At 49.7% G+C, this 27,498-nt stretch overlaps 1 protein-coding gene across 4 annotated transcripts in view; it reads left to right on the top strand.

Annotated features, from left to right (window-relative positions):
- Window positions 1–1,245: 1,245 nt before the first annotated feature.
- TTC16 (tetratricopeptide repeat domain 16) overlaps window positions 1,246–27,498 on the top strand; it is a 589,702-nt gene continuing 563,449 nt past the window's right edge. For 2 of the 4 annotated variants that reach the window (XM_086924936.1, XM_086924940.1), the window contains exons 1-2: window positions 1,249–1,382; window positions 25,645–27,388. In XM_086924936.1, coding sequence (XP_086781062.1) covers window positions 25,673–27,388 — 1,716 coding nt within the window. In that variant the 5' untranslated portion in view covers window positions 1,249–1,382; window positions 25,645–25,672. Of the gene's footprint in view, window positions 1,383–25,644; window positions 27,389–27,498 lie in introns of all 4 variants that reach the window. The other 2 variants (XM_086924937.1, XM_086924938.1) reach the window with 2 other exon arrangements.

Consider the following 27,498-nt stretch of genomic DNA (forward strand, 5'->3'; position numbering starts at 1 on the left):
GAGGGGCATAGGTGGGAGCAGTGGGCGGGGCTATAGCCTGGACTGGGAGGGGCATAGGTGGGAGCAGTGGGCGGGGCTGTAGCCTGGACTGGGAGGGGCATAGGTGGGGGCAGTGGGCAGGGCTGTAGCCTGGACTGGGAGGGGCATAGGTGGGGGCAGTGGGCGGGGCTATAGCCTGGACTGGGAGGGGCATAGGTGGGAGCAGTGGGCGGGGCTATAGCCTGGACTGGGAGGGGCATAGGTGGGAGCAGTGGGCGGGGCTATAGCCTGGACTGGGAGGGGCATAGGTGGGAGCAGTGGGCGGGGCTGTAGCCTGGACTGGGAGGGGCATAGGTGGGGGCAGTGGGCAGGGCTGTAGCCTGGACTGGGAGGGGCATTGGTGGGAGCAGTGGGCGGGGCTATAGCCTGGACTGGGAGGGGCATAGGTGGGGGCCTCACAGACCCTGAAAACCAGAAGAAAGGGCCGGTGCCTCTTGGGAAAGGTCAGGGCCTCACCACAGGACACAAGCCACCGAGGGGCGGCGCTTACCACTGCCCGGCGCTCCTCCCATCTGTGAATCCGGCAGCGCCAATGGACGAGCGCCCATGGAGACCGCCCTAGCAACAAGCCACGCCCTTGGAGACCGTCTTGCAACAAGCCCCGCCCCCTGGACGCGGCCGTGGCAACTAAGCCCCGCCCCTGGAGACCGCCCTAGCAACAAGCCCCGCCCCTGGATTCGGCCGTGGCAGCCAAGCACCCCCCTGGAGACCGCCCTAGTAACAAGCCCCGCCCCTGGATGCGGCCCTGGCAACTAAGCCCCGCCCCTGGATGTCGTCCTATCAACTAAGCCCCGCCCCTGGATGTCGTCCTATCAACTAAGCCCAGGCCCTGGAGACCGCCCTAGCAACAAGTCCCGCCCCTAGATGCGGGCCTGGCAACTAAGCCCCGCCCCTGGATGTCGTCCTATCAACTAAGCCCCGCCCCTAGAGGTCGTCCTAGCAACCAAACCCCGCCTCTGGAGCCCGCCCAGCAGACAAGCCCCACCCTTAGGGACTACTCGTGGATCGGTTAGCTGCCGCCATGTTGGAAGAGGATGTGAAAGTTCTATGGGCGGGATACTCGCAGAGGTGGGCGGTGCCAGGCTGGTGCACGGAGACGCACTCTGAAGGCCCTGCGCTGTGCAGACACACGGGGCAGAGCCGCGGGAGCCCGAGCTCGTACCCCCGTCCGACAGCGAAGGCGCCTGCCCATTCCAAGATGGCGGCCACAGAAGAAGGCCACGCGTCCGTCGTTAGTGACGTAAACAGTAAACAGAGCAGAAGGACAAGCAAGCGCCGCGTGCTGGTGACGTCACACCCCTGGTTACCGCCTAGCAACGAGGACGCCAGGAGCAGGAGTGCAGGTGAGAGGGGGCAGGGCAGAAATGAGGGGCGCCCCCCCCCCCCCCATGCCTATTTGTTTGTTTATGTATTTTATGCCTTTCTATTTAGCGCGGACTTTACCCCAATGTCCAGAGGATTCACAATAATGTATCTGTGCATATATCATTGTAAATACATTCTGTCACTATAAGTATCTTGCATTCTTCAAAGTTCTATAGTTGTTGTCCTTCTTCTAAGGATGACAGGACACAGTGGTTGCACAGTTTAATTATATTTATTGCATATAATTAACTACATTCCTCAGAGAGCGCCGAGCGCGCTCTTTTCTCATTCTATTACAGGACCGGAGGCTTCGTATTATGCATTATAAATTTCCTTTCTTCCAAAGCTTCGGAGGGGTTAGCTTATCGCTCTGTTAATAACTTCCGTTCCGCGATTTCGGCGGGTCATTCCCATATCGATGGTAAGCCGGTAGGTATGCATCCTATGGTCTGTAAACTCTTGAAGGGGATTCGTGTCGCGAATCCTCCTAATTTCTCAAGCAACAGTGGTCCCATACATAAATAGGTACAAGGAAAAATAAATATAGACACAATGGAGCTATATTAAGTAAGGTGATTTGTCCAGCCGGACAGGGATCACAAATCTTTACTATCAAATAAAAGTAATTAAAGTAATACCTTACATTCAAAAGAGTGAGACACAAGCCTGTGCCCTCACGCTTACAAATTGGCTAAGTGATAGGGTAATAAAAAGACAGAAAAGAGAGATTTTAGGCAAAGAGTGAACGATTTCTGAAAATGATAGAATGACAGAAATTCAATTACACCATTATACGCATATCACATTTGGTATACATTTAAATATATGGTGTTTCAACAAGTCGACGGCGTTTCGATCCCTTAAACATAATACATGGGATCATCATCAGGACAAGAATTATGCCTAAAGAGTTTTGGACACAATAGCCTAAGGAAAAAGGAGGGAAGAATAGAAAATATCATCAAGAGAGAATTTACAGCAAAAAATCTTAAGTGACATCCAGTGAATGTGAATTAAAAGTTCCATAAGGGAAACAATGATCTAACCACATGCGCAGTCCTGTAAGTGGGAATCATAGGAAATTACGGCGAGTGTCTATGAGAGTACATTGTCTACAAAAAACATCAACCGTCACATGCAAAACTAGCGTGCACGAGTCATCACGATGATGCGCGGAGAAATGCAGTGCAGGTGGAACGAGCAGCCATCGGCAGCGGCATAGGCAGTGGTATGATAAGCACAGTGGACTAAGAATTATCGACATGAGTGATCAACAAAAGTGAAAATCTACGGAGCGGTCACAATTGGTGTGAAACGAGCTACCAAGTGAAAGGTTTATATAAGTGATGGTCTAAGGAGTTGGCAGGGCTACCTGATAAACGGACTCAAGCAGTTCCGTGAGGCCAGATAAGGAGGTATTCCACGGCATCTAAGGAGTAATAACCACAGGTTTAAGCCGTATGCAAGCAAGGCAAGTGAAAGGACTCGCACAATGACGGAGGGTGGCTTACCAACCACTGTGGGTAGCCGTGTAGTAGGTACCAGGGCTGAAGGTGGGCGAGTCACAGGGATCCGGACAATACTGGCGGAAAAAGGGGAACAATCAATAAAATAAACGTGCAATGGCATGAATAGGAAATTACACGGAGAAGTAGCCAGAGGCTTACCCGTTAAAACATGGCAGAAATGGACTCGGCCCGCATTGGGGATTAGGTTAGTGGTCTGTCAGCACTACTGGGCAGCTGGGAGGTTCCCCAAAACGACCACAGTTTTCCGTGTAGTATCCCGCAGTGAGGAATTAATCATCCGCCAAAATAAGGCACGATCCCACGAGCCTGGGGTGGGAAGGAAACAGGAGCTGTGTGGTTAGGGAGGCAACCTGAAAGTATAGGCACACCCGGCGGCCGCCAGCGTTTGTAGCACTTACCGGCAATGGAGGCTTCGTGTATGTACCCTGGTATTGGCAGAGGTTTACACGGGAGCAGGAAGTTAACGTAGGAAGTGAGAGCTGATAGGTGGATAGAATCAGCCACAATGGGCATGAAAATAAGTGTAGGACAAGCGGCGGCCATCTTAAGTGAGTCTAAGTGAGTGTAACCATACAGAGAGAAACCTGCAGAAGCGCAGAGTGAATAAAGTACCAGTGTGAGCACTCAAACAGATATATCAAAACAGAATTATGAATGACCCAATTACAATAGACTGGTCCAGTCTTCTTGTAAATTAAGCCCCGTATTCAGACTGTCAGTCCTTAATATCCATTCGAGTTCTTCTTTGTTGAGCATCCTGGACAAGTCACCTCCTCTGGGTGGTAGAGTAACTTGGCTGATCACAGTCCATTTAATTTGGTTCTCCGAATGTCCTTTTTCCAAAAAATGTTCAACAAGGGGAGCATTTGCAGTTTTGCACCTGATTCGGCTCCGATGTTGGGATATCCTGAGTTTGATCTTTTGCTTCGTTTGTCCAACATAGATCATGTCACATGGGCACAGAATTGCATACATTAGATTGCAGCTGTTACAATTAGTGAAAGTATTCAAAACAGTTTTGATATCTTTAAAAACAAATTCCTTACTTTCAATGCAAAAATCACACACCACACATGAGCCACATTTAGAATGGCCCCTTAAAGGGGGAAGTGACCAAAGATCATGCAAGGTAGTATTGGCCATTTTAGATGGGGGCAGGGCTGCTCTAACCAGCTGGTCCCTTAAGTTTTTATTGCGTTTGAAAGCAAATAAAGGTGTTTCCAAGGACAAGTCTCCAGAATTGATGATGTGCCAATTTTTTTTGATACTTTTCTTTATCTTACTAGACACAGAGGAAAAAGTGGTTACACAAACCAGCTTATCAGATTCGTTTGGGCGCCCTTGTTGTTTTTGATAGGCAAATCCTCCTAAGCCTAAATATACGTCCTTGTGGGATGTCTCTAAGGTGCTTGATTTTCTGGCAAATTGGCCCCATAATGATCTTCTGTCCAGGAAACAACTTTCAGCTAAACTCGCAATGTTACTGTGTCTGTCGGCCTGTCGTCGTTCATCGGATGTGAAGGCCCTGGATGTTACGGGTAGAGTATTTACCCCAGAAGGGGTTTCCTTTAATATAACGGCCAGAACTGAGACCATGTCTAGATGTGTTGATTACTATGCTTTTCCTAGCAATTCTAAACTTTGTGTGGTTCACTGCCTAAAAGCATACGAAGAATGTACAAAACTTGTAAGACCTCAAGTTCAAGTTCTGTAATTTGTATAGCCCACTACTCACCCAGAGGGTCTCAAGGCGCTTGAGGGATGGTGGGTGCATTATTTATCGAATAGCCAGGTTTTTAGCTGCTTTCTGAAGGAGGGGTGGTTCTGAGTAAGGCGGAGGTGAGTGGGGAGAGAATTGCAGGCTTTGGCCGCTAAGTAGGAGAAGGATCTTCCTCCCATGGTGGATCTGTGGATGCGCAGAATTGCGGCGAGGGCTTGATTGGATGATCGTAGTTGGCGGGTGGGTTTGTAGAAGGAAAGTCGTGTGTTGAGGCATTCGGGTCCTAGGTCGTAGAGGGCCTTGTGAGCGTGGGTGAGGAGACGGAACGTTATTCTCTTGTTGACGGGGAGCCAGTGGAGGTCTTTCAGGTGACTGGAAATGTGAGCTTGACGGGGGATGTCCAGTATGAGTCAGGCTGAGGCGTTTTGTATGCGTTGGAGTTTTTTCTGTAGTTTGGCTGTGGTTCCGGAGTAGAGGGTATTTCCATAATCCAGTCGGCTGGTGACCAATGCGTGGGTGACTGTCTTTCTTGTTTCGGTGGGGATCCAACGGAAGATTTTTTTGAGCATGCGTAGGATGTTGAAACATGAAGATGAGACGGCATTGACTTGTCTGGTCAGCGAGAGGGAGGAGTCCAGGATGAAGCCCAGGTTACGTGCGTGATCTGTAGGTATGGGTGCTGTACCCAGGGCCGGTGGCCACCATGAGTCGTCCCGGGCAGAGGGGGATGATCCTAAGATGAGGACTTCCGTTTTGTCCCAGTTTAGTTTTAAACGGCTGTTCTTCATCTATTCGGCTACCTCTTTCATTCCTTCGTGTAGATTGGTTTTGGCGGTGTTTGGGTCTTTGGTGAGGGAGAGGATCAGCTGGGTGTCATCTGCGTAGGAGATGATGTTGAGGTTGTGTTGTCGCACGATGGATGCGAGGGGACTCATGTAAACATTGAAGAGTGTGGGACTGAGAGATGATCCTTGTGGTACGCCGCAGATGACTTCGGTGGCTTCTGATTTGAATGGGGGCAGGCGGACTCTCTGGGTTCTTCCGGCGAGGAACGAGGTGATCCAGTCCAAAGCTTTTCCTTGTATTACGACATTGCTGAGGCGTTGTATGAGGGTGTTATGACAGACTGTGTCGAAGGCTGCGGAGAGGTCAAGTAGAATGAGGGCAACTGTTTCTCTGTTGTCCAGTAGTGTTCGGATGTCGTCTGTGGCAGCGATGAGGGCGGTCTCGGTGCTGTGTTTGGCTCGGAAGCCGGACTGTGAGGGGTCGAGGGAATTGTTGGATTCGAGGAAGGCGGCGAGCTGATTATTGACGGCTTTCTCAATGACTTTGGCAGGGAATGGGAGGAGTGAGATGGGGTGGTAGTTCTTAAGTTCAGAGGGGTCTGCTGTGGGTTTCTTCAGAAGGGCGCTGAGTTCGGCATGTTTCCAGCTTTCCGGGAAGGTAGCGGAATTGAAGGAACAGTTGATGACATCGCGGAGATGGGGTGCGATGATGGAGTCTGCTTTGTTGAAGATGTGGTGGGGACATGGGTCGGTTGGAGAACCTGAGTGGATGGAGTTCATCAGGCGGATGGTGTCTTCAGTAGTGATTGGGTTCCAGGCGCAAAGGTTGTGAGAGAGCTGTTTTGGTTCGGGTTTCGGGTGGAGTGGACTGTTCTTCGGACTGGTTTTCAAAGCTGTTATGTATGTCGGCGATTTTGTTGTGGAAGAAAGAGGATAAAGAGTCGCAGAGGTCTTGGGAGGGAGTAATGTCGTTGGTGCCGGCGGTGGGGTTTGTAAATTCTTTGACGATGTTGAATAGTTCCTTGCTGTTGTAGGCGTTGTTGTCGAGTCGATCCTTGAATGCTGATTTCTTGGTGGATCGGATCAATTGGTGGTATTTGCGGGTGGCGTCCCTGAAGGTGGTCAGGTTGTCAGTGGTTTGGTTTTTTCTCCAGGTTTTCTCGAGGGTGCAACATAACTTCTTGGATTTCTTAAGGTCTTCGTTGAACAAGGGGGCCTTTTTGCTGCCTTGTTTGACCTGGTGGTTTTTCAAGGGTGCTAATTCATCAGCGCTGTGGGTGATCCATTGTGTGAGTTTGGTGGCGGCTTGGTTTGGGTCTGATGAAATGGCAGGGGGGTTTTGGTTAAGCGATGTGGTGAGTTGGTTGGAGGTGATTTTATTCCAGTTTCTACGAGGAATAGGTTGTGGGGGGTTGTGAGTCGTGGTCTTTTTGTAGCTGAAGTGGACGCAGCTGTGGTCCGTCCAGTGAAGAGCTGAGGTGTGATCGAAGGAGATGTGTTTGCTGGAGGTGAAGATAGGGTTGAGCTTGTGTCCGGCTAAGTGGGTGGGGGTGTCAACAAGTTGTTTGAGTCCAAGATTGGCCAGGTTGTCCAGAAGGGTGGTGGTGTTGCTCTCATTTTTATTTTCCAGGTGGAAGTTGAGGTCTCCCAGTAGGATGTAGTTCTCGGAGGTGAGGGCATGTGGGCTGATGAAGTCAGTGATGTCTTCGTTGAATTGTGTGCAGGTTCCTGGCGGTCTGTAGATGAGGGTGCCTCTAAGTGTGGTTCTGGGGTCGGTGTGGATCTGGAAGTGAAGGTGTTCGGCGGCCGCGAGGTTGTCGTCGGAGCTGGTCGTGATTCGGATGGTGTTCTTATGGACGATAGCGATGCCTCCTCCTATTTGGACGGTGCGGTCTTTTCGGATGATCTTGTAATTGTCTGGGATGGCTATGGCAATGTCGGGTGCTGAAGAGACGTTCATCCATGTTTCAGTAAGGAAGGCGACGTCCGGCGATGTAGTGTCGAGTAGATCCCAGAGTTCAGTGGCGTGTCTGTGCACCGAGCGGGTGTTCAGCAGGATGCACTTCAGGTGGTTAATGTTGGAGCTGTGTTTGGGGGAAGTGGATTTGGTGTGGGTTCTGATGCAGGTGACCTTGCAGGCGTGGCAGGCCAACGGTCCATGGGTGTATCCTGGGGTAGCTGTGCAGCATAGCGGAGAGTGACCGGGGTTAAGGGCAACGAGAGAGACAGCGTCATACGTTATGCGGGTGGAGTGAGATTTGCGAGGACCAGGGGGTCTGGCCCTGGGCGCGGTCCAGGCGCGGACGGGCGTAGACGGGCTTACCTTTGGCGCACCTTCGGCGCGACCGCTGCGCTGAACGCTGCGCGCAAATGCATCTGTCATGTATGGAAAGTGGAGGGGGCGGGGCGAGGGAGGAGCAGCTGGGAGGCGGGTGCGTGGTGGATATCCGGCCAGGGGGGCACAACAACAACAAAATGGCTGCAAGCCAAAAACTGAAACAGGATAGGGGTATACACACAGTGGGCGCGATGCAAATGCCAGTGGCACCGGCACAATCAGGCACAGACGATTTAAACAGGCAGCAATCCACAATTAACAATAGTGTAAGAGCGCTCTATGGCAATCTAGCGCTACGATTCAAATTGCTATGGCAAATATGAAAGTTTTAGCAAATATTAAACTGAACCCGCAATCTAGCGCTGCGATAATTTTTAAACATCAGTCAGGCAATAGCGAGTCTTGTGGAGTAGCGCTACGATACCAGTCTGTAGGTAGAGTAGGGAGCAGCGTGGGAGCGTCCGCTTCTGATGGGAATTATTGATTGCCTTACAGAAGCCTTTCAGGCCTGTTACTGCGGCTACTATAGCCAGGTGGTTGAAATATATTGTGCATGAAGCGGGTATTGATACCCAGGTGTTTGGGGCACATTCTGTTCGGGGCGCCATGGCGTCCAAAAGTTTTATGTTAGGTTGTACTATTCAAGACATAATGCATTCAGCTGATTGGTCTTCTAAATCCACTTTCAAGCAGTTTTACTACAAGCCGGTGGGTGATATTTCCTCTGTAGTGTTTCAAGAGCGTTAAACGAGCATAATACGAAGCCTCCGGTCCTGTAATAGAATAAAAAATTAGCTAGCTATCGCGCCAAGAATTTTCAATTCTATTAAGGACAACACAGCAGCCAATGAAAACGTTGTATATGTAAACACAACTACATTTCCCATGATGCTAACACACATCACTTCCTGTAATAGCCCATAAGAACCAGGCAACACCGGATATAGTCCTCTTTCTTTGCTACGAACATGAGTCCATTAATAACTTTGATCCAACATGAATCGCCTCCAACGTGGAAGAACAGTCAACTGGAAAGAATTCCATCAAACCGCCAGACATTCAGTCCAATCTTCTTTTCAGAACCTGAAAGAATGAGAAAACACGCCCGTAAAGTCTGTCAAACAGAACATATCAGGGTGGGCATAATATTACAACACATGTAATAACCGGGTGGGATAATCCTCGCCTCCGTGTCCTTAATAGAATTGAAAATTCTTGGCGCGATAGCTAGCTAATTTTTTATTCTATTACAGGACTCAGATAAAACAGAAGTCCTTATCTTAGGCACCTCCCCCTCTGCATGGGACGACTCTTGGTGGCCACAAGCCCTTGGAAAAGCACCCATCCCGACAGACCACGCACGGAACCTGGGCGTCATCCTGGATTCCTCACTTTCGATGAACAGACAAGTCAACGCCGTCTCTTCATCTTGCTTCAACATTCTTCGCATGCTCAAAAAAACATTTCGCTGGATCCCCACCGAAACTAGGAAAACGGTGACCCACGCTCTGGTCACGAGTCGACTGGACTATGGAAACACCCTCTACGCCGGTACTACAGCTAAACTCCAGAAAAAACTCCAACGAATCCAAAACGCCTCAGCCAGGCTCATATTAGACATCCCGCGTAAAGAACATATCTCTGATCACCTGAAAAACCTTCACTGGCTGCCCGTCAATAAGAGGATCACTTTCCGGATCCTAACCCACGCACACAAAGCACTCTACGAAATCGGACCAGAATGCCTCAACACACGACTGTCCTTCTACACCCCCTCCCGCCAACTACGATCAACCAACCAGGCCCTTGCCACTGTACCCCGCATCAACAAAACCACCATGGGAGGTAGATCCTTCTCCTACCTGGCAGCTAAAACCTGGAATTCACTTCCCACTTACCTTCGCCTTACCCAGAACCACTTAGCATTCAGAAAGCAACTTAAAACGTGGATATTTGACAAATAATTCCCCACCCCATCTCAAGCGCCTTGAGACCCTCTGGGTATGTAGCGCGCTATATAAATTCTTTGACTTGACTTGACTTGACTTGACCGGAGGCTTCGTATTATGCTCGTTTAACGCTCTTGAAACACTACAGAGGAAATATCACCCACCGGCTTGTAGTAAAACTGCTTGAAAGTGGATTCAGAAGACCAATCAGCTGAATGCATTATGTCTTGAATAGTACAACCTAACATAAAACTTTTGGACGCCATGGCGCCCCGAACAGAATGTGCCCCAAACACCTGGGTATCAATACCCGCTTCATGCATAATATATTTCAACCACCTGGCTATAGTAGCCGCAGTAACAGGCCTGAAAGGCTTCTGTAAGGCAATCAATAATTGCGAAACACCCTGAGGTCTTACAAGTTTTGTACATTCTTCGTATGCTTTAAGGCAGTGAACCACACAAAGTTTAGAATTGCTAGGAAAAGCATAGTAATCAACACATCTAGACATGGTCTTAGTTCTGGACGTTATATTAAAGGAAACCCCTTCTGGGGTGAATACTCTACCCGTAATATCCAGGGCCTTCACACCCGATGAACGACGACAGGCTGACAGACACAGTAACATTGCGAGTTTGTCTGAAAGTTGTTTCCTGGACAGAAGATCATTATGGGGCCAATTTGCCAGAAAATCGAGCACCTTAGAGACATCCCACAAGGACGTATATTTAAGCTTAGGAGGATTCGCGACACGAATTCCCTTCAAGAGTTTACACACCATAGGATGCATACCTACCAGCTTACCGTCGATCTGGGAATGACCCGCCGAAATTGCGGAACGGAAGTTATTAACAGAGCGATAAGCTAACCCCTCCGAAGCTTTAGAAGAAAGGAAATTTATAATGCATCATAATCCTCGCCTCCGTGTCCTTAATAGAATTGAAAATTCTTGGCGCGATAGCTAGCTAATTTTTTATCCTCCGGCGCCCGATATTCTCGTAGCTCCGCCCCCAAGATGGCCACGTGTTCACGTCACGTCATGACGTCACGTGAACGCTAGAACGCCGACTCTACATATCTCCCCTTTTTCCAAACAACAGAGAACAGTCAGTATGGGGTATTTCACGCTTCACCCAAATCATAGTCCTGAAACCTCGACGGTCTCACAATCAATCTGCCCCCCCCCCCCCCCCTCTCCCCGGTGCGTCTTACCGGGGTGGAAGTCACTTCTCTCGTGCTTTTCAATGTAGACCCAGTCTCTGCCTACTTGAGAACCCAGGCTTTCCCTGCACAGGGATTCTCTCTCATCCCGGGAAGGCTGTCTCTGTTCCCGGACTGTCACCTCCTCTGGGTTCCCTATCCATCTCTGCACCTTCTATATCTCCGTCACTTATCTGTTCCTCTCTGCCTATTTCCTGTGTTCTTGGGTCCATCGTCCTTTGTTCACGCTCTTCCGGAAGCCATTGCAGGATTTTATTGCATCGGGCCATGCGATCCTGGTACCACACGTTTCCATCACTAAGCAATGCAGCCCGGTCGTATACCTCTTTCACCTGGAATGGTCGGCTGTATTTGCTGTCGCACTTCCTTTGTAGTGCCGCAAGTTTAACCCTGACCCATTCACCTTCCTCTAAGGGTGTGTCCTTTACATTCCTTCTTCTGTTGTAATGCTCCGCATAAATCCTTTGGGCTCTTTCAAGGTTATTCTGAACGACCGCCGGGGACCACTTGCTAGTTACTGTCTTCTCCTTCCATGCCACGTTGTCTTTTCTGAAGGGATCCCTACCCCTCAGGATCTGGAAGGGGCTGTACCTTGTGCCCGTTGGGGTTATGCGGTAGGCCCATATCATGTTCAACATTTCTTTCTCCCAGTCCTTCGCCATCATGATGGCTGCCTGAATGGACCCCATCAGCACTCTGTTAAATCGTTCCACTTGTCCATTTCCAGCCGGATGATATATGGACGTGTGTTTACAGGTGATGCCATTTCTTTCCATGGACCGGAGCTATTTCTCAGACGTAAACTGGGGGCCATTGTCACTTAACACCGACTTGGGAATTCCTTCCCTGAGAAATGTCGCAGTGAGGAACTCAAGTATCACATCAGTATCCATTTCCTCTTGGACATGTACCTCCGGCCATTTAGAATATCTGTCCACCATGACACATAGATATTTCTGTGTCCCTTGGTCATCCAGAATCTGTCCGAGTACATCTATGGATAGCTCCTCCCAAGGATTCTTAGGACTGGCAAATTTCCCTAAGGCCAGCCTCAGAGGAGTCATTGTCTTGTCTGCCCGCTGGCATTGGTCGCACTCCCTCACATGTCTTTCAGTTTGAATGTCCATACCGGGCCACCAATATCCTTGTTTTGCCCTCATTTTTGATTTGACAATGCCTAAGTGGCCTTCATGTAACATCGCTAGCAACCGAGGCCGTAGACTTCCTGGGGGTACCACCTTGTCTCCCCTACACAGGAACACTCCTTTATCATCCAGAGATAGTTCTCCTCATACTTCATAGAATTTCCTGATGTTCTCCCGTAAGGTGCCTCTTCTCCGGCCATCCTTCCAATATGTGCGTCTTTACCTCCTGGATGTCTTGGTCCTCCCTGTACGCTTCCATCCATTCTTGGTTGCTAATAACCTTTTCCGGATCTTCTGTCAGGGCTACCATTTCCTCACCTGCTTCGATGCCTTCTGTGGCCACTTCCATGGCCGCAGCTCTGCTCAGGTAATCCGCCATCTTGTTTTGGCTTCCCGGGATGTAGTCTACGTCATATCGTTACTCCAGAAACTTCAGTGTCATCTTGGCTATCCTGGGCGTGTCACTTGCATGTCCACTGGACGCGAGGACTCGCACTAAGGGTTTGTGATCCGTCTTCAGTAGGCACCTTGTTCCCCACAAGAATTGCCGAAATTTGCTCATTGCCCACACTACTGCCAACATCTCCTTTTCTAGGACACTGAACCTCTTTTCCGTGTCCGACAGAGTCCTTGACGCGAAGCTCAATGTTTCCGTTGTTCCGCAGCTTCTGATTTGCATGAGGACTGCTCCCAGTCCCTTGTCACTGGCGTCCGTCGTCAATACTGATTACCCTTGTGGGTCGTACCCCTGCAGGGGTATGGCACGGCTGACGTCCTTCTTTACTCCCTCAAATTTATCTTGCAGAGCTTCAGTCCATACGAACGTTGTCTGGTTCCTCGTAAGTTGCCTCAGGTGGTGGTTCTTGGTGGCAAAGTGTTGTATAAACTTACTGTAGTACTCGGCCATCCCTTGGAAGGATCTGACCTCTTCTTTACTGGATGGGGGTGGTGCATCACAGATGGCCTTCACATTGTCTCTTTTGGGCATGATGCCTTGCTCGCCTATTTCGTGTCCCAGATAGGTAACCGAGGCCATGCCCAGGCGACACTTCTCCCGCTCTGCAGTCAGGCCTTTCTCTTCCAGCACCCCCAGAACCCTCGCTAGTTTGGTGTCATGGTCCTTCCTGTCTCTTCCCATTACCAGGATATCGTCCTGGAAATATTGGACATCTTCCATGTCTTTGAAGAGACGGTGCAGGAGCTTCTGGAAGACAGCCGCCGCTGAGGCAAGGCCAAATGGCATTCTGCAGAACTGGTAACACCCGAAGGGTGTTATGAACGATGTCAACTTCCTGCTTTCTGGATGCAACACTATCAGGTGGTATGCTGACGTTAAATCAATGGTGGAGTACCACTTTATTCCTCTGGTCTTGGCCAACATTTCCTCAAACGCTGGACACCTCTTGTCATAGGCTTCATGGGTTGGGCTGCCACAACGATATCAGGAGGTCCTGGCTCATTTCGTCTGTTTCCCTTGCGGCCCCGGTTTCCCTGACCACTTAATGGGTCCTCTGCTGATCGCTCCCGTGGCCTGCAGTATGCCAAACCCTCTTTGGTGAGTTCTGCCAGGAAGTTTGACACCTGACTTGAGCTGCCACTTGCTGAATAAATAGGAAGGCTATATACCAATCTTGTAGGAGGGTGTCCACTGCCTCCACCCCCGGATCCGGTCTCCAGCTGACATAGCGCAAAAGTTGGGTATTCCATCTGGAGGCAAAGAGGTCCAGCTGGCAAGGTCCCCAGAGTGACATGAGAGCTTGAAATACTCCCAAGCAGAGTCTCCAGTCACTGGCGTCCCTGAGGTGCCTGGACTTCCAGTCCGCCACAATATCATCATTCCTGGGAGATATTCTGCCACCACAGAGATTTGCTGTTGGAGTCAATAATGCCAGAAGTCCCTGGCTAGTTCCGTCAGAGCATGTGAACTGGTACTGCCTAGCTGATTGATAGTTTGCACTGCTGTCGTGTTGTCCATCCTCAACAATACACAGCACGGTATTTTGTCCCTCATGAGGGATTGAATGGCAAATGAGCCCGCTAGAAGCTAGATGCAATTGATGTGGAGTGTCAATTCCTCCTCTGCCCACCTGCCTCCCATGGAGATAGAGCTGCATTTGGCTCCCCAACCCAGATACCTGGCACCCAATTCTATCACTAGGGCCGGACGGGAGCCGAAGATTAACCGCCTGTTCCAGGCTTCCATGTCCTCTATCCACCACTGCATCTCTGTCCTGGTTCCTGACGACAAGGTCACCAGCTCCGAAAAAAGTAAGGCCCCTCCGAAGGTGAGCTGCCTTCAGCTTCTGGAGGGCTCTGTAGTGTTGAGGTCCTGGGAAGATGGCTTGTATCGAGGACGATAAATAGCCAACAACCCCGGCCAGTTGTTGCAGAGAAAACCTGTCCCGCCAGAGAACCATCTTTTGCTCCTTTTTGATCTTGTTTATTTTCTGGCCCGGCAAACTCAGGGTCACCGCCCTAAAGGTCCAAGATTAATGTTTCAGAGTTTCGTCCAGGGTAATCTAAAATCCTAGTGACTGGGTTCCAATACTTATACCAAGTTTAGGGGTTGAACTAACCCTGGGGTCCCGCCTATCGGAGGACCTGGGGAGGGGGTGGTTACACCCCTTCTCCTTTGTCCAGTTTCGCGCCAGAGCTGGGGCAGAGTGCCCCAGCAACCGGTTTGAACTGGGAAATGCCTGGAGCACCTTGTGTGCCCCAGGCAGTGTCTGAAAAGCATTCACTGAATGCAACCCACCCTGCCCCAATACACCAAAGTCTGTCTGGGGAGGTGCTAGGAAACCTATTGTCCAGGCCTCCCTTGCCAGAGTTTCGTCCAGCAGCAGGTGGTCAGACTCTTGTCTGTGGCAGCAGCATCCATTTTGTGATGCTGAATCCCGTTTAAACTTTAACCGGATATACCAGAGTGTACATGTCTTCTCCCTCTAGAGGGGTGGAATGCTACCCCCACCGCCAGAATTGGCGGTGGGGGTAGTATTCCAAAGTGTTTGACACCTTACATGACATGTTTTGATAAAGCCAAACCAAAGTTAGCATTAACCGCAAGGATTATATTGCACTTAAGAGGATATGGTATGGCTATATCATAGAACAGCTATCAGGAGGGATTTTTAAAAGCTGCAGAGGGGTCCAGCTCATGCTAGGGCACCCTCTTACACAAAACCAAGCACTCTGCCTTCAGGATTGTCAAGGCCTGCCACAGGAGTGACTTATAGGTTAATATGTGTGTATATGTAAAGGTACATATAGGTATACCATATATAAGTAAGGGGTGCTTGCACCACCTTACCCAGGCCACAAGTGCAGACCTGTGGTGTCAGTTTGGAAGGCTAACCAGGGGTGGCATAATACATGCTTCAGCCCCTGGTAGGCTCTGGGGTACCTATGCCCTTGGTACCTAAGGTACCATATACTAGGGGCTCACAAGGTAACTCAGTAACCAATTTGGTATGTACCTAATGTACATGGAATCCATTTTAGTGAGAAAGCAGATAGACTGGGGCGCTGATTAGCAGGATCCCAGTCCAACCAAGTCGAAAACCAGCAAAACACCAGGCAAAAAGTGGGGGTAACCATACAGTAAGATGCCACCTTCCTACAACGCCCTGAGTGAGTTATAAAAGAGCAGCCCCCTTGCCGGTACTCTCGTGTGGTGACCGGGTAGAAAAAAACTTTCAAGGTGGCACTCGTGCGGCGCTCGTGGTGATTCACCATATAATAATGAATTCTGGGCCAGGCCCTGCAGTCTTCCCGCCTCTGCAGTGTCAGGCGAGGGTTGGAGAGAGGAGGCGCACAGCAGGAGACCGCTCTACCTCTCTCAGCTCAACACGGCTGCTGGAGCGCTGACAGAGCGGCTCAGCACCGCAAAGAAAGCACTGGGTAGTGGGAAAGAGCACCACCTAGCGCACCCCTGAGGTAAAAGAGAGACGCGCTCAGTGGTTTGCCTGCCACGCAAGGAGTCTAAATTGCAGCCTGAGAAGAGATGCGAGTGCTCCCTAATGAGATATAAAACACAGTCCAGTAATCTATTAAAATAAGCAAAACTACTCCATAATGCCCCACGATCGCACTAACAATCGCCTGGAAGGAATGGAAAGGCAACTTAACTGACGTGGAGCAGTAGAGAAAGAGGAAGGACTACGGCATGTTCTGTGTTAGATAGCCTATCAGACTGTGACTGGATTGGACTCCCTGTGGTTCATGGTAGTTGTAGTATAGTTGCTGTATTTTTTACTTTTACTTTTACATTTGAGCTTGCTATGAATAAAGAGTGAAGAAAGATATGCATAATCCTCGGCTCCTGTCCTGACATAGTATTCGCCCTGTGTACTTTTTTTAATTTGTATATTGTGGGAAACTTTTAAGAACATTTCAAAGTGCACAGTTTCTTTGGCAGGCTTGGTTTTCATGTTCATCAGGAGCGCACGGTAACGTGCACACCATTGTTATTGCTATTTTGTTCCCAAGGACACAGAAAGTATGTTATGAGGGTGCTTTTTTTGTTGGGATACATCATTGCCTTGTACGCAATACAGCATAATCTATCACATATGAGGCGATAGCCACTGGGACCTGTATTATGCAAGACAGGATAATCCATCACAAATGTGGCTGATGCCTCGCCCACCGCATTACACCTACATTATAGCCGTTGGCACCTGTAATACACAAGACAGGATAATCCATCAGAAACGTGGCAGATGCCTCGCTCACCACATTACACCTACATTATAGCCGTTGGCACCTGTAATATACAAGACAGGATAATCCATCAGAAACGTGGCGGGTGCCTCGCTCACCGCATTACACCTACATTATATCTGTTGGCACCTGTAATACGCAAGACAGCATAATCCATCACAAACTTGGCAGATGCCTCGCCCACTGCATTACACATACATTATAGACATTGGCACATGTAATACGCAAGACAGGATAGTCCATCACAAACGTGGCAGGTGCATCCCCCACCGCATAATACCTACATTATAGCCGATGGCACCTGTAATACACAAGACAGGATAATCCATCACAAACGTGGCAGGTGCCTCGCTCACCGCATTACACCAATATTATAGCCGTTGGCACCTGTAATACACAAGACAGGATAATCCATCAGAAACGTGGCAGGTGCTTCGCTCACCGCATTACACCTACATTATAGCCGTTGGCACCTGTAATACACAAGACAGGATAATCCATCAGAAACGTGGCGGGTGCCTCACTCACCGCATTACACCTACATTATAGCCGTTGGCACCTGTAATACACAAGACAGGATAATCCATCAGAAACGTGGCAGGTGCCTCGCTCACCGCATTACACCTACATTATAGCCGTTGGCACCTGTAATACACAAGACAGGATAATCCATCAGAAACGTGGCGGGTGCCTCGCTCACCGCATTACACCTACATTATAGCCGTTGGCACCTGTAATACACAAGACAGGATAATCCATCAGAAACGTGGCGGGTGCCTCACTCACCGCATTACACCTACATTATAGCCGTTGGCACCTGTAATACACAAGACAGGATAATCCATCAGAAACGTGGCGGGTGCCTCACTCACTGCATTACACCTACATTATAGCTTTGGCACCTGTAATACACAAGACAGGATAATCCATCACAAACGTGGCAGGTACCTCGCTCACTGCATTACACCTACATTATAGCCGTTGGCACCTGTAATACACAAGACACGATAATCCATCACAAATGTGGCAGATGCCTCGCCCACCGCATTACACCTACATTATATCCGTTGGCACCTGTAATACGCAAGACAGCATAATCTATCACAAATGTGACGATAGCCACTGGGACCTGTAATATGCAAGACAGGATAATCCATCACAAACGTGGCAGATGCCTCGCCCACCGCATTACACCTACATTATAGCCATTGGCACCTGTAATACACAAGACAGGATAATCCATCACAAACGTGGCAGGTACCTCGATCACCGCATTACACCTACATTATAGCAGTTGGCACCTGTAATACGCAAGGCAGCATAATCTATCACATATGTGACGATAGCCACTGGGACCTGTATTATGCAAGACAGGATAATCCATCACAAACGTGGCAGATGCCTCGCCCACCGTATTACAACTACATTATAGCCGTTGGCACCTGTAATACGCAAGACAGGATAGTCCATCACAAACGTGGGAGATGCCTCGCCCACTGCATTACACCTACATTATAGACATTGGCACCTGTAATACGCAAGACAGGATAGTCCATCACAAACGTGGGAGATGCCTCGCCCACCGCAGTACACCTACGTTATAGACATTGGCACCTGTAATACGCAAGACAGGATAGTCCATCACAAACGTGGGAGATGCCTCGCCCACCGCAGTACACCTACATTATAGCAGTTGGCACCTGTAATACACAAGACAGGATAATCCATCAGAAACGTGGCAGGTGCCTCGCCCACCGCATTACACCTACATTATAGCCGTTGGCACCTGTAATACGCAAGACAGTATAATCTATCACAAATGTGGCGATAGCCACTGGGACCTGTAATACACAAGACAGGATAATCCATCAGAAATGTGGCAGGTGCCTCGCTCACTGCATTACACCTACATTATAGCCGTTGGCACCTGTAATACGCAAGGCAGCATAATCTATCACAAATGTGGCGATAGCTGTAGGAAGGTGGATATCTGACTATGGTTACCCCCAAACTTTTTGCCTGGTGTTTAGCTGGTTTTTGACATAGTTGGCCTGGGATCCTTCTATTCAGGGCCCCAGGCTAATTGCTCTCTCCTTAAAATGGACTCCATGTACCTTAGGTGCATACACCATTGGAACTGGTTCACCTTACTGACCTCTGTAACAGTGTACCATAGGTACCCAGGGCATAGGTGTAGCCAAGGCCTACCAGGGGCTGCAGCATGTATTGTGCCACCCCTGGCCTGGCCTCCATATTTGACACCACTGGCTGATCACTCAGCTGGGGCAAGTTGGTGTAATCACCTCTTGCTTAGGTGTAGTATATCTATACCTAACCTAAACTGGACACATATGTTCCTATCAGCCACTCCTATGGAAGGCCTCATCAATCCTGGAGGCAGAGTGCTTGGAAATATGTGAGATGGTGCTCTAGCATGAGCTGAGCCTGTCTGCAGCTGTCGGGAACAACTCCCTTAGCTGTTCCGGGATATTGCCATACCATATACTCTTAAGTGCATTATAATCCTCGCGGTTATATGCTAACTTTGGTTTGGCTTTATCAAAACATGTCGAGTAAGGTGTCATACGATTTGGAATACTATCCCCTCGACAGTTCTGTCGACGGGGATAGCATTCCACCCTTCTAGAGGGACACGACATGTACATAGCCTTAACCTCGGTTAAAGTTAAGCAGAGCCTCAGCATCACAAAATGGATGCTGCCACCACAGACACAAGTCTGACCTCCTGCTGCTGGGAGTCCTTCCAGCGAGGGAGGCTTGGACAAAGGGTTTCCTGCCTTGGGAGGTGCGAGCACCACCCCAGACAGGGTTTTGTGTATTGGGTTGCTCAGGGCTGAATAGATTGAGACATGCCCGGGGCACACAAGGTGTCCCCGTGCATAAGCCAGTCCAAACCGGTCCGACCCAGAGGAGGGACCTAGCAGGTGATCCACCCCTCAGATTGGGAATAAGAGTGGGAGCAATGCCATAGCACCTCAGATCATCCTGAATCAACTTGAAACTAAGAAGACGACTGGACTTCGACATTCTGTTGCGCAGAAGACTGAAGAGAATCTCCCTTGTGGCCTAGGAGTGGCCACCCTGTGAACACAGGCATCATCCAGCAACTTGACGTCTGCTTTGCCGCCGCCTCCCGCTGGAGCCCCAGCCCAGAGCCTGACAAGACCCAGACTCCCAGACTTCTCACAGCCCGATCCACAGTCCCTGCAAAGAAGGGACCCGTGGAGGCACCGAGAGACGTGGGACCGGACCTCTTGAAAGACCCCCGGGAAGCTGACTGCGCAGCATCCGAGGCACCCTCAACGTTGTGCTTTGGGGACTGAGAATCCCCACCACTGAGCAGCCCTTGCACCGAAGATCAGCCCCCCAGCATCTCCATGATCTGCGTGGGGCCCTCGACGCGCCGTCCCGGCCACTTGCCACGTGGTCAGCGGCCATCTTGGCGACAAAACCTTCAAACTACACTGCGGGTCTGGTTGCTCCAGACTTGCCCTCGCTCCTGTAAAAGGGAGCACCCGCTCTGACCTTGCTGGTCCGAGTGATAAGCCTTTTTCGATTCCTGCGTGGCTTGCATTAGCCAAGGCCTATTTGCTCCAATCAAGTTGCCGACACCGCCAACAGCGAGAAGCCTGCGTGGGACAGCTCGTGATCGACTCCTGGACGTCCTCGACCTCTTCGTGTCCACGTGGCTGCAGAGAGAAGCTACACCTCATCGCCTGTTTGCACCCGACATCGCCTGGTTCCAATCTGGTTCCACTGTAGTCACTGGCTAGTGACTTTGAACATTGTCCCCTCTGCTTTCAGGTCTTCACAACTTCAGATCCACCCTTGGATCCACCGGAACTCTTCACATCGAGCCGCCTGCAGCATCTTCAGCTCCAAGCACCATCGACCAGCGTGACGAAACCCGACACTACTTCGACCCTATGCACCCGCGTCCTGTGGGTGAGGTAACTCAGCAACGCCAGTGTTCCCACACTGGTACACACCTCTAGTGTCTGTGTCTTAAGTTTCACTCCTCTAGGTCACTCTGAAGGTTCCTAACTAACTAACTTTATAACTTTTACGCACCATAGACATTGCATTGGTGAGTGCGTGCACTTTAAACACTGCACCCGAGTCCCGCGGGCCTTTACCGACTTAGTCACTGCTAGTCCCAATCAGCTCCAGCGATTCCCAAGGCCCTAGGCCTGTTTCCTTTTCGATTGGTATCTCTTATACCACTTTCTTAGTATATGGTTTAGGTGGCCCCTAGGGATCATCCATATTGTGCTACTTTTGTGTATTTCAACTGTGTTTTGTTTTAATGCTTGTGCTTCTGTGCTCATAAAGAGTATAGGGGATATTTGTAGTTAATAAATATATGTATATTTTCAATATATATCTGTGTGGTGTCCTTTCATTTGGTATTCAAGGGGGTTGTATATGGTAAAACAGCTTGCTTCACATGCCTTTCAGAGTTTAGCTTAAGACTGCTTTGTCCACGTTACCACTAGGATAACTGGTCTATAAGGTTGACTTACAACCGATCATCATAAGGGTTGCTTGGCATGGTACAAGGTGATCACTAGAACTAGTGAGCATCACATACCAGGCCAACTTCTCACAATAGCCACTGGGACCTGTAATACACAAGACAGGATAATCCATCACAAATGTAGCAGATGCCTCGCCCACCGCAGCACACCTACATTATAGGCATTGGCACCTGTAATACACAAGACAGGATAATCTATCACAAATGTGGCACTACATTATACCTGTTGGCACTTGTAATACGCTGTAATAGTGTCTCTCTTCGTCCGCTCCCTTTTCTCCGGGTCGGCTGAGGACAAGGATGCTATTCCTTGAATGGTATCAGGAAAGCAAGGAGGCCAGCGCTGCTCCTGTTGGATCAGGATTGCCGGTTTAGTCCAAATGATGCAGAACCCTCCTTGAAAGTCTCTCTGCTTCGGTGCATCAAACACGCAAAGACGGCCGGCACATCACCCAGACCTGGAGGTCTGGCTCCTACCTGAAGCTCAACCCAAACTAGCTAGAATCCAAGAACCATAAACAAGATACAGTACAAATCTGCCTCAATGGCACAAACCCCAACTTTCACCAAACACCAGGTCACTTGGATTCACCCTGGAAACCACCCTCACCCCTAAGGAACACCCTGCCTACAAAACACAAAGCAGGGAAAGTGAAGCTATTTCTTTCATTGAGTAACTTCAGAACTGCTGCCCCAGCTCTCATCCTCTTCCATCTCAGTGCCGGTGACACCTCCATGGCCTCCCAGACTCCACACTGGCTTCCCTTAAGTGCATCCTACCGGCCACAGCAGATTCTTGTCCAGGGCCTGAAGAAATATCATCGTAACCCTCTCCCTTCCCCGATGGAACTCCATTGGCTGCCCTTGCCGCTTGTGCCATCTTCAAAACCAGCTGCATCATTCCCAGAATAGCCACTGCCAGCCCCCTCCTTATCTTACAAGATAAGATCACCATCGCTGGTGGTCGCCAGCCCACCCGGTCCCAGGCACCATCAGAAGGCAGACTGAGAAGTGTGAAAAAGAAAAAACAAGCCAACAGGACTTTCCATCTATCCACCCAGGATCTGGAACAACATCCCTATATTTATCAGGACCACCCGAACACGGTTTCAGTTTAGGAAAGATTTCAGTCACATCTTTAAGGAACACAGTGCATTAACTGTGCACCATCGAGTGCTTTTGTCAAGGCTCACGCTATAGAAATACGGTTTATATACAAATCCAACAGTTCACCCAATGATGAGGTGGAGGACACCTTCTAATTTCTTTTTCATGCTGTGGCAGTATCACGCTTGCTCTCAATTTTCTGCTAAACATAAACCTAGTCTGTTGACTCCCCCCTGACCCCCCATAGGCAACATTATGGCGCTATTGTTCCTTTTGGACATATTAATTCCTTAACAGAGTAGAAGAAGGATGCCCTGAGGGATATTTTGCAGGTGAACTTTTACAACAGCTTAGTTGTACCCTCTTTATCTGTTTATAGGATTCATTCATGTCTTGTACCAAAGAAGGATCCAGATCTTCAGCCTTGGAAATGAAAGTGCTAACATACACACACATGTTAACGCTCACACATACACATACATAAAACAAATGCAATCACACGCCCTTCTGTCATGAAACCATCAATCCCACACACACACGCTCACACGTCCATTCGTTAGGCAGCTGCCCTCTACACACAGCCACATAGTAACTCTCACACATACTGCTAGAAACACAGACGCACACAATCACACACAGAAGCAGCCACAAATCCACTTGTTATAAAAAACGTCCCATACACATACACAGTCATACGTTCACTCCTCATACATGCTGATACACACACCCACAAACACAAACATACACGACACTGTTCCCAGCAGTGCCGGGCATGAAAGTGTTGGCTCTCCTTATGGTCCAGGAGTCTGAACCCTCAGGCCGCAGCGGACGGTCCAGGCTGTCTTAGTTTCCATGCCTTCACATAACCTGAGGCTTTACTCATCAGTGGTGGACTGAAGGGTTGTCCTAAGCACAACCTAACAACGGTGACCGCAATTGATAAAAGTCAACGCTGGCGCAGGATGAGGGGGTCCATTTATTAAATGGATGGTTAAACTAGTTCCACAAGTGGGGCGACTAACTCAGTCAATAGCAGAAGCGCCAAGGAACTGAGTGACGCAGCCCTGCCAAGTACCACGCATCAGGCATTAGGATAAGGCATTTCAGTGTGGTGGTCCGCCTCACCGCACTGAAATGTAATAGCACACATTATACTCCTCAGCTGTGAAGCCTGAGCTGCTATAATGCACCATACCGAGAATACTGCAATGCTCCAGGCAGGCAGCTAGGAGGCTGGCTCGTCTGCTCGCAGCTCTAATAGCTGCTAGTAGCTGCTACAATGTAACAAAGTACACCGGATACCACGCTGCAAGTTACAGTCACATAGACTGACGTGCTGAGGACGACCACTCCTGTGGTCCGTGGTTCACAGCCGCCGGTGCCAGGTAGGGAGGGTAGAGTCAGTCCGGATGTGGGATCCATTACTACCACCGTTATCCTTGTGAGCAGGTCTCCCCTTATTGCCAGCAGCAGGTTGTGCACGAGTCTGCCTCAGGTGGCATCGAGTCCATCCAGTTGCGGGATCACATACTGCTGTAGTGTCAGTCACGAAGTCTGTCTGCTCGGGTGTTTTGTACGTAAGTGCGATAACTCGTTTTGGGTCAGGATGACTTGACTAAGAGCTATGGGGAAGCTGCAGGCCGTTGGACAGACACACACACAAACTGCCATCTTGTGCTGCAGTCATCATGTCCTCGGCTAAAACGCGGTTTATTCCGCACCGGAGCATATATCACACAACACAAGCCCGCCCTAGTAACCCACAACAGGCATGCAGAAAGCAATATCCTAGGTCTCGCATTTAACACTATGGCTGCAGAGGCAATTCCCCTCCTGTGCTGGGAATTGCCATTTTGCTGGTGTCATGACGAGCTCAGCTCGTCATGAGCACAGCTCCAGGCTTCCTCATGACGAGCTGAGCTCGTCATGAGCATGGAAGGGGTTAAATACGACACATATAGCATTGCAAATAAGCAGCAGCCATTGTCCCGGCTACTTCAAAAGTTAAAGCGGGCATGGCGCGCTAAACGTAAGCAAAGCACGTCATACCTGCAGTAAGATCAAGCATCGATATCTTGTCTTTATGGGGCCATGTGTTTCTAATTAGAAGCACATGGCCCATAAAGATAAGAAAGTGCTTTGCGACAGCAGCAAAGCAGGCAACCCAGTCTGGATCGGAGGCGAAAGGGCGTCTACAAAAAACCCTCATTTCCAATGGCAGGCCACCGTGCTAGCCAATGGAAATGAGAGGCGGGGCTTCGAGTCCCTTTCTGAAAACCCCTCATCCACAAAATCTCTCGCCTAACGAGCAGCGCTTTTCTCTGCAACGCCAAGCGAGACCCAAACTGAGGTATATTTAAATATGCATTGCATGGCTGATTCTAATCAAGTCCTGTGTCAGGATAATCTTCATTTTTAAGGAGTTATTTTAGGCCTTGTTCAAATTCAGTAAAAGAGTGAACTTTCCTTAGGCTGGTGGGGAGTACGTTCCAGATTTTAGCGCCATTCCGTGTAGACAATTTCTTTACCTTTTCTAAATTAAGGTGTTCAGGAGCCTTAGCTCTTAGATTTTTAGTTCCATCAGCCAGAGAAAGTGTTGAGGCGAGACGTCAGGGAGCGTTTAAGTGAATGGTCTTGTATGTGGTGCAAGAGATCATGAAAGTGCTTGTGGCCTTCTGAGGAGCCATTCTAGTCAGGAGAGAGTAGAAGTGGAAGTTTTTGCCGGCTGGGAGTCGGGCCACAGAATGCAGTAGGGCTTTTAAAGGTGTAAGTCATGACCATTGTTTGCTAGGCCCCTTCTTGTCGAATAACAGAAACAGCAACATAGTTTGACATTGGCAGAGTACATTTTAGGTTTGAACCTTCCGGAAAAGTTTTTCATGTAGAGATGTGTCACAGAATATTATAGCAAACTGATCATGTGTTTACTCTTTGGTACCTAGATCTGTGAATGAAAGGTGTCTTTTGAATTATGATGTCTGGAATTTGTGGATGATGATGGATTTGGGGATAAATTGAGGAGCTGAGTGAGTTTACTTTCAGGGTAATGCCCTCAAGTGCCTTTTCAGTAGAGTTGTGGGTACGTGTGGGCATTCCTTATCCTTTGAGAGTCTTCATTGCTACTTCCTTAACTCCTCACTAACTGCTCTCCTCCTCTCTCTTTGTCAGATTGATCATCTCCAAATGAAAGCCAAGAATGTCAGACGAGGAAGAGCACCACATCGAGCCGGTGTCCAGTGTGGGGAGTCCTGGGCCTTTGAACATTATGGCGAATGATGAGCAGCAGTCCAGTGCCGCAAGCCCTGAACTGCGGACCATTCCACCAAGTGTAGAGCTGTTGTCTAGTGAGAAGAGTGATAATGTGCGGTCCAGTGGGATGAGTGTGGAGTCTTGGAACAGTGCCGAAAATGCAGAACTGCAGACCAGCAACAAGAGCATAGAGCTGAAGACCAGTGAAACTGGCTCAGAGTTGCAGACTAGTGAGAAGAACCTAGAGCAGCAGACCAGTGAGACACCCACAGAGCCACAGACCAGGGAGAAGAGCCTGAAAGCACAAACCAGTGAGACAACCACAGAGCCACAGACCAGCAAGACAACCGCAGAGCCACAGATCAGTGAGAAGAACCCAGAGCCGCAAACCAGCGAGACAACTGTGGAACCGCAGACCAGTGAGAAGAACCCAGAGCCGCAAACCAGCAAGACAACCACAGAGCGAAAGACCAGTGAGAAGAACCCAGAGCCACAAACCAGCGAGACAACCACGGAGCAAAAGACCAGTGAGAAGAACCCAGAGCCGCAAACCAGCGAGGCAACTGTGGAGCGACAGACCAGTGAGAAGAACCCAGAGCCACAAACCAGCAAGACAACCGCAGAGCGAAAGACCAGTGAGAAGAACCCAGAGCCACAAACCAGCGAGACAACCACGGAGCGAAAGACCAGTGAGAAGAACCCAGAGCCACAAACCAGCGAGACAACGGCGGAGCCACAGACAAGTGAGCTGAGCAAGGATCAATGGATCAGTGAGGAGAATGCAGAGCTACAGACCAGTGAGGAGAGCGTGAATCAGACGGCCAATGAGACGAGCACAGAGCCACAGACTAGTAAGAAGAGTAAGGATCCACTTATCAGGGAGGAGAGTGCAAAGCCACCAATGAGTGTGAAGAGCGTGAAGCTGCGGACCAGTGAGAACAAAAACGAACAACTGGATGATAAGGGCATGGAGCCAAAGACCAGGGAGAAAAGTGTTAAGGTACGGAGCAGGGAGAAGAGCGTGAAGCCGCGGACCATGGACAAGACCACAAAGTCACATACCAGGGACAAGATGGAGGAGCCATTGTCCAGGGATATGAGTGAGTCGCTGGAGTCCAGCGAGAAGATGGAGGAACCCGGGTCCAGTGAGAGACATGACGAGCCCGGGTCCAGTGAGAAAACTGAGGAACCCGGGTCCAGTGAGACGACACAGGTGCCCTGGACCAGTGAGAAGATGGAGGAACCCGGGTCCAGTGAGAGGCATGAGGAACCCGGGTCCAGTGAGATACATGACGAACCCGGGTCCAGTGAGAAAACTGAGGAACCCGGGTCCAGTGAGAGGAGTGAGGTACCCGGGTCCAGTGAGACGACACAGGCGCCCTGGACCAGTGAGAAGATGGAGGAACCCTTGTCCAGTGAGAGGCATGAGGATCCCGGGTCCAGTGAGACGACACAGGTGCCCTGGACCAGTGAGAAGATGGAGGAACCCTTGTCCAGTGAGAGGCATGAGGAACCCGGGCCCAGTGAGACGACACAGGTGCCCTGGACCGGTGAGAAGATGGAGGAACCCTTGTCCAGTGAGAGGCGTGAGGGGCCCGGGTCCAGTGAGACGACACAGGTGCCTTGGACCAGTGAGAAGAGAGGGGATACCTGGTCCACTACAGTGAGTTACCTGTTTATTCTGATCTTTTCAGGGCGGGCACGTTTGGTTTACTGTATCAGCTTTCCAAACCTGGCTACTATAGTGACTCATAGTGACAGAATCTTTTCTCC

Source organism: Lissotriton vulgaris, chromosome 5 (assembly GCF_964263255.1).
Source record: "Lissotriton vulgaris chromosome 5, aLisVul1.2, whole genome shotgun sequence".
NCBI classification, from domain to species: Eukaryota; Metazoa; Chordata; class Amphibia; order Caudata; family Salamandridae; genus Lissotriton; species Lissotriton vulgaris.